Source organism: Notolepis coatsorum (genome assembly GCF_963971535.1).
Source record: "Notolepis coatsorum genome assembly, chromosome: 13".
In the NCBI taxonomy this organism is placed as follows: Eukaryota; Metazoa; Chordata; class Actinopteri; order Aulopiformes; family Paralepididae; genus Notolepis; species Notolepis coatsorum.
Window position 1 is genome coordinate 60853187 of NC_140177.1, and position 15841 is coordinate 60869027.

Sequence of the window (15841 nt, forward strand, 5' to 3'; positions counted from 1 at the left end):
TAACGTGCATTATTTAGGACAAAGTGAATTTAGTATCAGCATTTTGGGTCTATTTTACATTTCAAAAGACCCCTCTGGAAGAATGGAGCCCAAACACGTAATTCAGAATGGTATAACGCAGATCCTAGACTGTGGGAATAATTTCAGGAAACGCGTTGTCACTTCTTTGCGGGGGCGTGGCGATGGTTCATCCGGCTAACTTGAACTTAAACCCTGCTTTCGACCAGGCTCAAACTTTTGGATCTGTTGTCATGGTGATTTGGACAATCCAGGTTCGGGGAACCGGAAAGTCCGGCTTAAGTCAGACTTCACCGAAAGTTATCCGGCTAACTCAGTTATCCAGGTACGGGGAACGGGGCCCAGGAGACTTCCCTGCCTAGTTGTGGGCAGGATTGGAGGGATGTGTCTTTTATCTTTGGGTGCAGATGTGAGCTGTGAGATAGCTGTGTTGGGAGGGAAGGTGACACCTGTGTCCTTTTGTTCCCGTCGGCTGCAGGTGTCTCGCTAACGCTAATGTCGTCTGACAGGCTAGGAGCGTGTGCAGCCACTCAGCCTGGCCGCTGCCTAGTCGCCTGCCACCCAGGGCATGACCAGAGCAGAGGGGCCAGCGCCTGGACAACAGCCCAGCCCCAGCAGACTCTGCTAAGTGGCAACTCAGCACCCCCCAACACACACACACGCACGCACACACACACACACACACACACACACACACACACACACACACACACACACACACACACACACACACACACACACACACACACACACACACACACACACACACACACACACACACACACACACACACACACACACACACACACACACACACACACACACACACACACACACACACACACACACACACACACACATGCACGCACACACAATAACTAGGGAACAATTGCCAGACTTCCACATGGTGAAGGATATAGGGAGGTTGTTTACTGGTCTTACGTTGATGCCCTGTGGACTGTACATGTGGCTGGCTGCAAGGCTGTCACTGTACCCGCCGCTCTGGTTGATAACATGGCGAAGAGTATCCACCTGGAACAATGAGGAGAGAACAAATGCAGAGACAAAAGGCATTGGTCACACAAAAGCTCTGGATGACAAAAGACTGCCGTGCACAGGGAAAGGTCAGTCTGATAGCAAACAGGGTGGAATGCACTGGAAAAGGTTACAAATCACGGATTTAAAATGATCCGGGCGCCAATACAGGTTTGATAACATCAAATCACAAAACATCACAAAAGGACATGGATACACAAACACTTACAGAGCGGGAACCTATTTTCTAATATATACAGGCCTAATTCTTACTACCACAGTAAAATCAGCACTGACTAATTAAAATGTTGGGGTCTGCAAATAATCTGTTTGCCAAACCATGGTGGCAGTGGCATGACACTGAATTGTATTAAGAATCATATTGTGTTACTAACGCTATACATTTTCATTTTCATCACTTGATTATTTTTTGTTATATATAAAAAAAAAAAAGTTTTACATGTTTTATTTTGTTGGCCAAGAACATGCCCAAACTAAATACATTGTTTATGAGGCTGTATGGAATACCTTATGCCCTGATGATATACACAGTATACAGTAAGAATAAATGACAGACTCTTGTTATTTGGATATTGTGATTTTTGTTGTTGTTGTTTGTTTCTAATTAATTGAACAACTCTACTCCTTACTGAAAGAAACGGCTATTTAACAGTTAATGACCTTTTGAGAAGGACATGGGTTTCAATTAACTATCAACCCAGGGGACCTCTTATCTCCTATGGGGTTCACAACTTTGCATATTCATGAGTGACCTAAAGCATTCGGAGAGCTGATTTAAACAGGGGGGGGGGGGGGGGTGAAAATATCACCAGCAGCGATGACTCTCCAACCAACGGTGAGAGTTTAACACTTTGGCCATTCTTGTCCACCGGGGCAAGGTCAAAGTGCCATAGCGCGCACCAGTGGCTATGAGAACCCTTGTCAGGATTGCTGCTGAGTGTTGTACTGTTTCCAAAACTGTCGGCAATCGTCTATTCATTTGTGTGCTGACAATGGCCATACATGTTAGTGCTAACGCTTGAGGCTGAGTGTAACCTCTGCCCCTCCGACTAGGTGAAAGGACTCAGTGCAGCTACAGCATTGTGTGATCCCAAACCGGACAGTGGCTTGACAGCACCACCGGTAGAGGTCTGTGTAAGTGCTGGTGATCTTTAGGGTTTAGGCACAGCTTGGAGAGGCGCCTACCTGGGACTGTATGTTGGCCCCAACCTGCCCCCCTTGGTATGAGTCCCCATTGAGAGACTGCACACTCATGAACAAGTCTCCGGAGTTTGACATGTTAAAAGAGCCGGCAGAACCTGAGGACACAGAGTCAGATAAGGAGGAAAGAGAAGGAGGGAGAGAGAGAGAGATAGAGAGAGAGAGTAGGACAGATATCAGAAGAAAAGCAGGGGAAGGGAAGAAGAGAGAGAGAGAGAGAGAGAGAGAGAGAGAGAGAGAGAGAGAGAGAGAGAGAGAGAGAGAGAGAGAGAGAGAGAGAGAGAAGGGAAGAGGAGTTAACATGATCATGCAACAGCAACACAGCAGTAAGTGAGTTAGTATGGGAGGGGAGCATGCAACATGTTGAAGAGTCCAGCCATGATGGTCTACTAGCTACAAAATTGCATACATACAAGGGCTGGGCGATATGGATACATTTCTCAAATGTTTCTTTTTTTTGTACAGTATCATTTGATGGTATTCTTGATAATATTCTGGACTGTGCAATTCTTACATCTAGTATTGTATTAAATTATATAATATTATATTAAATAAAAAACACTATATATTGTAAGAACTCATACCGTTGAATGGATCCATGACGGTATACTTTAAAGTATGGAATACCTCCCAGCCCTAATACACATCCAATTATCATCAAGCCTAAAAAACGATCAACAAAACCATAAATGGATAATCATCATTTACATTAAATGATCAAAGTCCAGTTCCCAGAAGACGAGTGGATTGTTTTGTGTACTGTTGTTGAAGTTCCCCGCTACCGGTAGGTCATTAAGGAAGTGCTAATTGATCTGCAGGAAGACCCAAAGAATCCTCTTTGTCCTTTAATGGACCAAAACTCCCCAGATGTGAAGAGACGAGCGACGTAACTTGATTTCAACACCCGGTCCTAATCCAATACAGTCCAAAAGTCTCTATATGACAAAAGGCTTGGCTTGCTCTCTGAGCAGCTTAATGGCATGCAAGAGGTCAATCGGACAAGAGGCAGGATATAACCGAGCAGCCCCAAGACCAAGATAGAGAGAGGAGGAGAGAGAGAGAGAGAGAGAGAGAGAGAGAGAGAGAGAGAGAGAGAGAGAGAGAGAGAGAGAGAGAGAGATCTCAGACAGACACAGAAGCAGACAAAGAGAGAAAGACAGGAAGGAAAGGGATCTATATGAAAGAAAGAAAGCCATAACATATCATCGGGTTAGTCGAGGAGGGGCGCAGTATTCCGTTAGTCAAATCAAACCGAGCCAGAGACTAAATTCTTGAGTTGTGGCCCAGGTAAAGTAATCGTTTGTGAAATAGATTATGATGTACCATCGTCTAGAATTAAGAGATCCCCCCCCCCCCCCCCATACTAATTGTTCAGTCGCTATTGTCCATATCCTTTTGTCATAAGATATGATTTTGTTTGAAAGTATAGTCACCCTTCCCAAAAGTTCTCATTGGTACTAACTTCTAGTGAATGAAATAAATGTAATTAAACTATCCTCTTTTGCAGCGGGACCTCATGGAACCCTGTCCGTCATGGAGCCCACTTTGGGCATCACTGGTGCAGCCCCACTGGCCTGGTGGTAGCAGTTGACACTGACCTGCTGAATTGGGAGTGGACGGGGAGTTTGCCTGGCTACCGTGAGCTGACACATTGGTCGCACTGACTGCTGTCTTCGCTGCGTACATGTTGGCCTCTTCCTGGAACTTGCCTATGTTTTTCTTGTATCGGATTCTCTTGTTCCCAAACCAGTTGGATACCTGTGAAGACAAGCAGCGGTGATGAACACGTTATTCTCTTGTTCCCAAACCAGTTGGATACCTGTGAAGACAAGCAGTGGTGATGAAGACATTATTTTGCTTAATCAAAGCAGTTTCTTTTTTTTTATCCACTTTTTCTCCCATTTAAATTTTTTTCTCCCATCCCAATTTCGTATCATCCAATTCAACCCTCCCCTGTCTCGAACGCTGTTTCTTGCCTCCCACAAGCCGGCTGCAATGTGGACTAAGTCATACATAGCACGAGTCCCCTCCGATACTCGAGGTAACAGCAGTCGCATCTTTTCACCTGCGCGGCTCGATCTTTCAATGTCAGGGGTCTGGGCTTTGGAGGGGCCCCGCCCCCGTCGCTTCCTGATTCTACTGCGCAGGCGCACCAACCGACCTGTAGGAGTCGCTGTCCACAACGCCCGATCCCCACCCATCAGTTTCCCTCCCCCTAATACTGCCAATGTGTATTAGTGCGGACGACCAGCTAAACTGAAAGCAATGTGGAGCGCTGGGCTCGAACAGGCGTCTCCAGTATTTGTGGTGATGGCGAGCCCACTGCACCACGTAGCCGCCCTTTAATCAAAGCAGTTATAAGATAAGATAAGATATTCCTTTATTGATCCCCTTGGGGAAATTCCAATGCATCATAGCAGCGTCTCCAGTATTCGTGGTGATGGTGAGCCCACTGCACCACGTAGCCGCCCTTTAATCAAAGCAGTTATAAGATAAGATAAGATATTCCTTTATTGATCCCCTTGGGGAAATTCCAATGCATCATAGCAGCATGGGGGAGGGGGGAGGAGAGGTACAGGTAGTAGAAGACATACAGGTACAGGTCACATAATTATAGTATAGTGGAGAAGTAAAAAATAGAATAAAAAGACAAATATAATTAACTCTGGACATGTGCATATGGGCAACAAGGTGCGAGATGAGTTATATTTGCCCTACAATAAATATAGTTACAATATATAATCTAATAATCTAAATCTAATCTAATATATAATCTTAAAAAAACGAAATGCTAAAAGCTAAATAAATATATGCAATATATAATCTAATAATCCAATAGTCTAAATCTAATCTAATAATCTAAAAATGCTAAATGCTAAATATATGCTCTGCTAAATGCTAAATATTATCTTTGCAAGCAGAGAGGAGAAAGATTAAATTCTACAAGGCAGGGTGAGGTAGGTTGATCTTTTTTTGGAAACTACTCATTTCCATGCAGCATAATTACGCTTTTTTCCCACTTTGTCTTCTCAAACACCACTGTGACACACAAATATGCATTATCATCGTTGTGGCTGTCCGCCGAATAATTTTTCCCTTTGTCAAACAGGGCTGATGAGTCCATTTTGATGGCCAGAAAAGTTTATAGAGGATGAACTTTTAAACCTCATGGATGTCCCTGTCCATAGTAAAGCGGTTGTCTCTGCAAACATACAATTGCGTTAGCTAGGTCCTAATTAAAAACAAACCAACAGACAGCAATACGTCTACATCCATCTGATTTATCTCCATTTTGTGATGGATCAGTGTGGCTGCTCCTTACTAAAACATGCCACCCATATAACTGCTGTTGGGTGAAAACCTCTTATCTCCAAAACATTTCAGGAACTAAGAAAAACAACTTAATTTTCACTTTATATAATATAATAAAATAAAAACAAAAAATGAACACATTTGGAGTTACAAGATCTTCTCCCGACAGCAGCGACATCTAAAGTCTAAATTGGCCAGATGGTTTCTGGTACCTGTGACACTGTGATTGAACACTTCTTGGCCAGCTCTTCCTTAGCCTCTTCACTGGGGTAGGGGTTACTGAGGTGGGAGTAGAAGTACTCATTTAGAATCTCTGTCGCTTGTTTGTTGAAGTTCCTCCTCTTTCGTCTAGAGGAGCAGATAGAGGGAAGAAATAGTGGGAAGAGAATGGAGAACATCAATAATTTTTCTTCACATCACATGTCACACTAAGAAAGAGAACAACGTTGATTCTTCACATTTACAGTAACGAGTCATTCAAGTATTCTGAGGAAGGTCCAGTTGTGGCCAAATTGACCTAACTTAGCTCTAGGTGTAACGGTACGTGTATTTGTCCCGTGATTTCACGGTACGGACATCACGGTTCGGTACGTCCAGCCATACGACGAAGACGTCTAGTTTTGTTGAATTATGCTGCTCCTAGTGCAAGATACCACTAAATTATCATAATAAAGGGTCAGTGAGTAGAGGTCGATCTACATATAATACGACAGATAAAGCTAGCAGCTGTGGAAACGATCAATTGATATTATTAAATAAAACGTTATAGTTTAAAATGGCAAACAACTCTGTTATTATGCTACATGCAACAAGATGCAAAAATGCGGAGCTGATTTTAAATGAGTCACAGATCATTTTGGAATCAGCATTATATCATTCGTGACGGCAAGTGGACTTAAGCTGAAATAACGAGTAGAATAGCCATGCTTTTTCAATCAGCAAGACGAATAACAGAAAATGTGGATTTATTTATATTACCAGAAGGCTACTACATTAGTTAAAGAACACAGCAACATTTTGGGAAATTAGCTTAACGTCTTCTCCAGAGAGAGACAAGAAGATAGATACCAGAAGATAGATCTATCTTCTTGTCTCTCTCTGGAGAAGACGATAAGCTAATTTCCCAAAATGTTGGCGTGTTCCTTTAAGGTACAACGTTTTGTTTTGACAACTTGTAATAAGCAACTTTGAAAATTGTGCTGTTCGGGTCTGTGTCTCCCGGGGCCGACCAGGTTTTGGTCCAACATATCAGTTCTACGTTGGTCTGTGGCTCAGCTGTCTTTGTGATCGGAACATGAGCAGTCATACAAATGTTTAATTTCTTACTTCTTCTGATTTTCTATTGTAATTGGTTCATGTTACAAATTCAATGAAACTATCAAATTCAATGTAACTATTGATATGGATAACGTTAACTAGCTATTTCTGGATCTCGATTGCAAATTTGATATCATCGGATCAATCACCGGAGCCAGGCAGAAAACAATGGGACAACAACAACTACTTAAAGCAGACAGGGACAAAACCATTGTGTATGTTCACTGTGGTGTTTTTACGGCTTGATACACTACAGGGACAGGCTGTATCAACTCTCTTAGGGGGGACTATACGATACTAGACCGTGGGACAAAGTATAACTTGCACTACTGTCTGTTCAAAATAAATGAAAAGAAACCTAGCCTTATACATTTGGGATTTCTGTTGCTTTTTTCCTGTTGTACTGAACCCGTACCGAACCGTGACCCCAAAACCAAGGTACGTACCAAACCATGGCTTCTGTGTATTGTTACACCCCTACTGCTCTCTACTGATCCTCCAATCACAACTGTTGCTTCTGTCAGACAAACGTTGTTGTGTCAGACAGACACACACACACACACACACACACACACACACACACACACACACACACACACACACACCTACACACACACACACACACACACACACACACACACACACACACACACACACACACACACACACACACACACACACACACACACACACACACACACACACACACACACACACACACACACACACACACACACACACCTGGCATCGAGGAAGCGAGAGCGCAGGATCATGACGGCTTCACAGGTGCTCTGTTTCAGCTGCATCTGGATGGAGCTGAACTTGCGGTGGATGATGTTGACCATGCGCTCGATCTCTTTGGGCGAGATGGGTCGTGTTCTGGACTGCTCCCTCAGCAGGTTCATCACATGGGTGGTAAACTCGTTGCATGCCTGCTTATACAGACAACATTCATTTTCTTTTCAGCCTTTTGATTGGATACAAATCTAGATTTCTTTAGCTAACAAGTTGCATTTGCAGTGCTCGCTAAATAGCTAGCATGAAATAAACCTGGGCCCATGCTGTTCCTCTAGCAGTAGAATTCCACTGAAAAGTTCTGTGTGATGAAGCCATTTGATTTCATTGCAACTATGAGCTATATAAATAGAACTTTATTGATTGATCGATCAATCAATCATTCAATCACTACTATCAGAAGGGCTTGATAAATAAAAAAGAAAAGAAAAGAAACACAGTGAACCTAGACACTCAAGAAGTTGTATCACAATAATGGTGCATCCATAGCAATCAGAATAGTGGTGATTGACAGAGTTACAGTAGTATTACTATAGCCATAGAACTGGTGTGAATAATAGTAGCAGAAGTAGCAGCGAATCCTGCATTGTTTCACACCAGACAAAGTGCGGTTACACCGTGGTGGAGGCAGCGAGACTCATGGCACTTTGAATATTAAAAAGACTTTTATTCAACCGAAGAGAAAATGTGACAAGTGAAAAGATATCTAAGATGACAGGAGGCTTTCAGTCTCATTCACGTTCAGGAGGTTTGAACTGCCTTTCATCTCTCAGTCTCACCCTCGCTACCATCTGTTTGAATCAGTCACTGGATGTGTCTCCGTTCAGAGTCAAGGTGTCTGACGCCTGTCTCTGCCAGGGTTACGTCAGTCAAAATGATGCACGGAGCAGCCGTTCTGCTTGTTCACACACACACGCGCACACATACGCGCGCACACATACACTCACGTGCACGTGCGCCACACACAGCCCACTCATAGGCTGGCGTGGCAGCATACGTTAGCGTGGTGACATGGAAATGCTCAGGTGTGTATTCACAGTGACAGGTAGCGATGACTAGCCTTGCTCGGAGAAGATGACAAACCCACAATGCTTTGACTTCCAGCGGGGAATGACAAGATGTCACCGTCATCGGAACATAGCCGGTGTGTGACTGATACAATGACTGCCCTGCCTGCTAAAAGGAATCACCTCTGAAAGCTTGGTTGCTCACAAAATGTCCAGGGGGAGCTCATCTGAAGATCATAATAATCACAAGTCAGGAATTCAAAAAATAATTGGGATATAAAAACATTTTTGGGTTGTTTTTAGAGATAACACAATGTGTTTAGAGATAATAATTAGATGTGACCATGTGTGTACGTTTGTTTATCTCTGTAAACAGGTTTTGATCCTTAAGAGTCAGGGGAGATGGCTGAGAATAGGTTCTGGTCCAGCATAGTCAGGGGAGATGGCTGAGGACAGGCAGAACTCTGCTGAGTAGCGAGAGGGCAGAACTCAGAGGAGACAGTGTACCGGGACACAGGGTTCTGTCCTTACCTGTTCGTACTTCTCCAGCTCTGTGTGGTAGATCTGTCTGATCTGGGCCAGCTTGTTCCGGTAGTCAGAGTGTTCTACCGTGTGCTCAGCGGCCTCACCCCCCGCTGCCGCCGCCGCCGCCGCCGCTGCTGACCCGCCCCCTTTCTCCGGCCCGGCCACGCCCTCTGCCAGCAGCATGTTGTCCAATCGCATGAGCTGGGCATCTGGAGGCTCCTCCTCCTGGGCGCCACGGATACTGAGCACTGTGGAGGACAGGGGAGGACAACATGAGGACACTAATCCGGCCTGTGTACTCACTTTCAGGGCAGTATCACAGAGGAACACCTCTTGCAATGTTGCAAACACGACCGTTTACATGAAAAAGTAAGGGTCATACGAATAGCCAGGCAGAGGTATTTTAATATCACCAATGAAGAGTCGGAATTACTCCTTCCACTCCAGTCTACCAAGTGAACTGTCTGAAATATGGACATCCTTTTAATAGCTCACGTCTCTGCCATAAAAGCCTGCAGGCTCACGGAGTCTGGCAGCTATGCGCCAGATAATAAAACTATCATTTCATCGATTTTGAATATCATTTCATGTAAATAATTAACACCACCTTCCCCCGGAGTTCATTCGTCTTTGCTCAGCTTACGAGCAGGCTACGATGCTGCTGACTTTCTGGCTTAAAACAATAACGGCTTATCTTCAAGGGAACACAGACTAATACAGTGAGTGAGATATGATCTAGTTCTTGTCAAGATACCTGGCTGAGAAAATGATGAAGTAATAATGCCCTCCAGTATAAGGAGATTAAAGAGACTCAAGCGGAATCATCTGCAGTAAATAGGGAACATATAAGCAACAGTTCATATCATTTCGATTTTGGTGATTTGCATGTTGTTTACACATTGAAAACCCAATGAATAACCTAAAAATTACATAGGGGTCATTCTGAAAAACTAGATTGTTTTAATCCATGAAAAGTTTACTCTTTTTGAGATACAAGGTTTTTGCTGGACAGCAGCAATATTATATTCATTTGAAGTTGACATTACATTTCTGGGGACGAGCCGCCATTTGGGATAGTGGATCACTGCGGTTGACTGTCCATGTTGCCAGGGGGATAATTGGGTTAGACTATAGTTTGGAAGAAAATCAACCATCGTGAGAAAAACTTCAACCCTTTTTCCTCCATGTCCCTTCCTCCATGTCAGGGATTTCTCCCTATAGTCCAAGTACAGGAGGTACTCCTCCTGGTAGTTCTAACACTGTTGTCATTCCCATTAGGTTGCTGGGGGACAGGTTCCGCCAGCGAGCTGTGTTCACACTGTTCTGGGTGTCCAGGCTAAGTGGAACAGTTTGAGCCCATACTGAACACTCACACCCCTACAGGCACTCAACACTCAGCCTCCCTCAGCTCTTGCGATGGGGTTAGTGAGCGGAACATGCCATACACAGCATGCCTGAATGGACATATTCTGTCTCTCTCTCCATCTCTCTCTCCTTCTCTATCTCATTCTCCCTCTCTCTCTCTCCTTCTCTCACTCTCTCACACACACACGCACGCACGCACGCACGCACGCACACACACACACACACACACACACACACACACACACACACACACACACACACACACACACACACACACACACACACACACACACACACACACACACACACACACACACACACACACACACACACACACACACACACACACACACACACACACACACACACACACACACACGCACACACACACTTCCACCACCTGCATCAACACACAGTCAGCAAATCTTTCAAGTAAGAATTCCAACTATTGACTCTACAACCAGATCCGGACTTACTGATCACATTGACGCTAAAGCAAGTTCCAAAAGAACAATTACAACATAATTTATAACATGAAACACGTTGAACCGCCAGCCAAACTGCCCTCCCTCTGCCGGCCACTAGGAGGCTCCCTAGTTAAAGGAGCAGAGCTAGTAGTAATAAAAACAACCAACCATTCTATCCACCATCTTTACTGACAAAGACAATATCACACTGCCTGGGCATCCAATATAAATATATATTTGATCTACTCCACTATAAAAACACTTCTGGAGGTCAATCTCACATTATTAATGTTTCATCTATCTGACAACACGATATTGTGGACAACTGGATGCATGTCCGTATACCGGTATGTTAAAGTTTGAAAATTGATGGAAATATTTTGCCACAATCTTAAAAAGCTAAATATGCTGTTTCCATGGACTCTAAAGGAGTTTGATAGTTTATGAATGTTTTTGTGCTTAGCGTTGGATTTGTATATACAGCATTGTATGGTAAGTATAAGTCATAATATAAGCTGTATAAAGCTGTGTCACAAATTAAATGGGTGTTATAAGGCATATAAGAAATATATGTGATATAAAACATGTATACATAATATTCATGTAAAATGTCTGAAATTGGCCAGATTTCTGAATCTTCTAAAACTGTTTTATTTGGGCTCTCTGGTGATCAGATGGATTCCCGGTGTCACGGTCTGCTCCTCAGTCCCTCCCCTCTCCCCTCTTTGTGTCTCATCTGCCCCAGTTGTGTCTCAGTTGTAATCAACCCCAAGTGTCGTCAGTTTGTCACTATCCTCATTCATTCCCCCTAGTTATTGACTGGTCATCAGTTTATGCCACATGTCTTCCTGTTAGTTTATGTTTTGTGTGTTCCTGCTTGCTTGTTTCTGTAATGAATACACCCAGTTTGGGGTTTCATCTGTATCCTACCTTTGTCCTGCACTTTGGTCCTCCAACTACAAACTGTTACAGAATGATTGGACGCGACATGGACCCAGTGGACAAATTAGGTGAGGCGATTCACATCGTTCAGTGCCTCGTTAACTACTGCAGCAGCATCACCTCCAGGCTATAGAGCAGAAGGAAGCAGCTTTAAAAATGTCACTCTGGCCTAGCAGCAGTACTAGCTGGAACTGTGACGAACTTGCTCTAGCCTGCTTGTCTGCTAGCGACTAGCCTCCTAGCCTTCAACCTGTTACCCAGCCAGCTAACCTAATGTCCAGCATGCTAGCCACCATCATGATAGCCACCAGCATGGCAACCGCCAGCCTACATCTCAGCCTGCATTCCAGTCGATTAGGCTCAGGTTCATGAGTCTGCAGCCTCCCTGTCCTGAGCCGATTAGCCTGCTACCAGCCTGTCCAAATCCTGCATTGTCTGAACCCCAGGAGCCATATATGGACTCCACTGCCCAGCATCACTAGAGGTTCAGCCTGTTCTCGAGCTGTCGGCCGCACGTGCCGATGGCCAGCCAGATCTCCAGTCTGTTGCTCCTGCCGATGCCCAACTAGACCACCAGCCATCGGCCTCCAGTTCTACACTCCCGCTGCCAGCCTCCGGTCTTACACTCCCGCTGCCAGCCTCCGGTCTTACACTCCCGCTGCCAGCCTCCGGTCTTACACTCCCGCTGCCAGCCTCCGGTCTTACACTCCCGCTGCCAGCCTCCGGTCTTACACTCCCGCTGCCAGCCTCCAGTCCTACACTCCCGCTGCCAGCCTCCAGTCCTACACTCCCGCTGCCAGCCTCTGGTCCTACACTCCCGCTACCAGCCTCTGGTCTTACACTCCCGCTGCCAGCCTCCAGTCCTACACTCCCGCTGCCAGCCTCTAGTCTTACACTCCTGCTGCCAGCCTCTGGTCCTACACTCCCGCTGCCAGCCTCTGGTCCTACACTCCCGCTACCAGCCTCTGGTCCTACACTCCCGCTGCCAGCCTCCGGTCCTGCACTCCTGCTGCCAGCCTCTGATCCTACACTCCTGCTGCCAGCCTCCGGTCCTGCACTCCTGCTGCCAGCCTCCGGTCCTACACTCACGCTACCAGCCTCCAGTCTTACACTCCCGCTACCAGCATCTGGTCCTACACTCCCGCTGCCAGCCTCTGGTCCTACACTCCCGCTGCCAGCCTCTGGTCCTACACTCCCGCTACCAGCATCTGGTCCTACACTCCTGCTGCCAGCCTCTAGTCTTACACTCCTGCTGCCAGCCTCCGGTCCTACACTCACGCTACCAGCCTCTAGTCTTACACTCCTGCTGCCAGCCTCTGGTCCTACACTCCCGCTGCCAGCCTCCGGTCCTACACTCCTGCTGCCAGCCTCCGGTCCTACACTCCCGCTGCCAGCCTCCGGTCCTACACTCCTGCTGCCAGCCTCTAGTCTTACACTCCCGCTACCAGCCTCCGGTCCTACACTCCCGCTGCCAGCCTCCGGTCCTACACTCCTGCTACCAGCCTCTAGTCTTACACTCCCGCTGCCAGCCTCCAGTCTTACACTCCTGCTGCCAGCCTCCGGTCCTACACTCCTGCTGCCAGCCTCCAGTCTTACACTCCCGCTGCCAGCCTCCGGTCCTACACTCCTGCTACCAGCCTCTAGTCTTACACTCCCGCTACCAGCCTCTGGTCCTACACTCCTGCTGCCAGCCTCTAGTCTTACACTCCTGCTGCCAGCCTCTAGTCTTACACTCCCGCTGCCAGCCTCCGGTCCTACACTCCTGCTGCCAGCCTCTGGTCCTGCACTCCCGCTGCCAGCCTCTGGTCCTACACTCCTGCTGCCAGCCTCCGGTCCTACACTCCTGCTGCCAGCCTCCGGTCCTGCACTCCTGCTGCCAGCCTCCGGTCCTACACTCCTGCTGCCAGCCTCCGGTCCTACACTCCTGCTGCCAGCATCTGGTCCTACACTCCCGCTACCAGCCTCCGGTCCTACACTCCTGCTGCCAGCCTCTAGTCTTACACTCCTGCTGCCAGCCTCCGGTCCTACACTCACGCTACCAGCCTCTAGTCTTACACTCCCGCTGCCAGCCTCTGGTCCTGCACTCCTGCTGCCAGCCTCTAGTCTTACACTCCTGCTGCCAGCCTCCGGTCCTACACTCCTGCTGCCAGCCTCCGGTCCTACACTCACGCTGCCAGCCTCTGGTCCTACACTCCTGCTGCCAGCCTCCGGTCCTACACTCCTGCTGCCAGCCTCCGGTCCTACACTCCCGCTGCCAGCCTCCGGTCCTACACTCCCGCTGCCAGCCTCCGGTCCTACACTCCTGCTACCAGCCTCTAGTCTTACACTCCCGCTGCCAGCCTCCAGTCTTACACTCCCGCTGCCAGCCTCCGGTCCTACACTCCCGCTGCCAGCCTCCGGTCCTACACTCCTGCTGCCAGCCTCCAGTCTTACACTCCTGCTACCAGCCTCCGGTCCTACACTCCCGCTGCCAGCCTCCGGTCCTACACTCCCGCTGCCAGCCTCCGGTCCTACACTCCTGCTACCAGCCTCTAGTCTTACACTCCCGCTGCCAGCCTCCAGTCTTACACTCCCGCTGCCAGCCTCTGGTCCTGCACTCCTGCTGCCAGCCTCCGGTCCTACACTCCTGCTACCAGCCTCCGGTCCTACACTCCCGCTGCCAGCCTCCGGTCCTACACTCCCGCTGCCAGCCTCCGGTCCTACACTCCTGCTACCAGCCTCTAGTCTTACACTCCCGCTGCCAGCCTCCGGTCCTACACTCCTGCTGCCAGCCTCTAGTCTTACACTCCCGCTACCAGCCTCTGGTCCTACACTCCTGCTGCCAGCCTCCGGTCCTACACTCCTGCTGCCAGCCTCTAGTCTTACACTCCCGCTACCAGCCTCTGGTCCTACACTCCTGCTGCCAGCCTCTAGTCTTACACTCCTGCTGCCAGCCTCTGGTCCTACACTCCCGCTGCCAGCCTCTGGTCCTACACTCCTGCTGCCAGCCTCTAGTCTTACACTCCCGCTGCCAGCCTCCGGTCCTACACTCCTGCTGCCAGCCTCCGGTCCTACACTCCCGCTGCCAGCCTCCAGTCCTACACTCCTGCTGCCAGCCTCTGGTCCTACACTCCTGCTGCCAGCCTCTGGTCCTACACTCCCGCTGCCAGCCTCTGGTCCTACACTCCCGCTGCCAGCCTCTAGTCTTACACTCCCGCTGCCAGCCTCTAGTCCTACACTCCTGCTGCCAGCCTCCGGTCCTACACTCCCGCTGCCAGCCTCCGGTCCTACACTCCCGCTGCCAGCCTCTGGTCCTACACTCCCGCTGCCAGCCTCTGGTCCTACACTCCCGCTGCCAGCCTCCGGTCCTACACTCCTGCTGCCAGCCTCCGGTCCTACACTCCTGCTGCCAGCCACATTCTTCAGCTCCCTGGCCACTTGCCCCAGACAGTGTATTTAAGTTCCATTCCCCCTGTTATTGTCCGCTCATTAGTTTATGTTACGTGACTTTCTATTCATTTATGTTTCCTGTGTTCCTGCTTGCCTTTAGTTTCCATAATAAATACAGCCAGTTTGGGGTGTTATTCATCATCTGCATCCTACCTTTGTCCTGCAAATTGGGTCCCCAAATTCAAACGGTTCCACCCGGGCCTTGAGGAGAACCCCCTTCACTACTACCCGTCAGCTGAGCTCACCCACGTGAGTGAGCACACCCAGCTCAAGAGGCACATGTCAATGGCTGTCAGATGGACAGAAAAGGTCAGGAGTTCAGACAGAGACCATACATTTGCATCTGTGTGTGTGTGTGTGTGTCTGTTTGTGGCTGTGCACACATGAGCATGAGAATATGTTAGTACT

At 47.8% G+C, this 15841-nt stretch overlaps 1 protein-coding gene across 4 annotated transcripts in view; it reads right to left on the reverse strand.

Moving 5' to 3' along the window:
• LOC311239190 (pre-B-cell leukemia transcription factor 1-like) overlaps positions 1–15841 on the reverse strand; it is a 126492-nt gene that overhangs the window by 10568 nt on the left and 100083 nt on the right. The window contains exons 3-8 of one of the 4 annotated variants that reach the window (XM_084327468.1): positions 9237–9478; positions 7645–7835; positions 5799–5934; positions 3873–4032; positions 2260–2372; positions 961–1050 (exon numbers count right to left, since the gene is read on the reverse strand). In XM_084327468.1, coding sequence (XP_084183594.1) covers positions 961–1050; positions 2260–2372; positions 3873–4032; positions 5799–5934; positions 7645–7835; positions 9237–9478 — 932 coding nt within the window. Of the gene's footprint in view, positions 1–960; positions 1051–2259; positions 2373–3872; positions 4033–5798; positions 5935–7644; positions 7839–9236; positions 9479–15841 lie in introns of all 4 variants that reach the window. The other 3 variants (XM_084327467.1, XM_084327470.1, XM_084327469.1) reach the window with 3 other exon arrangements.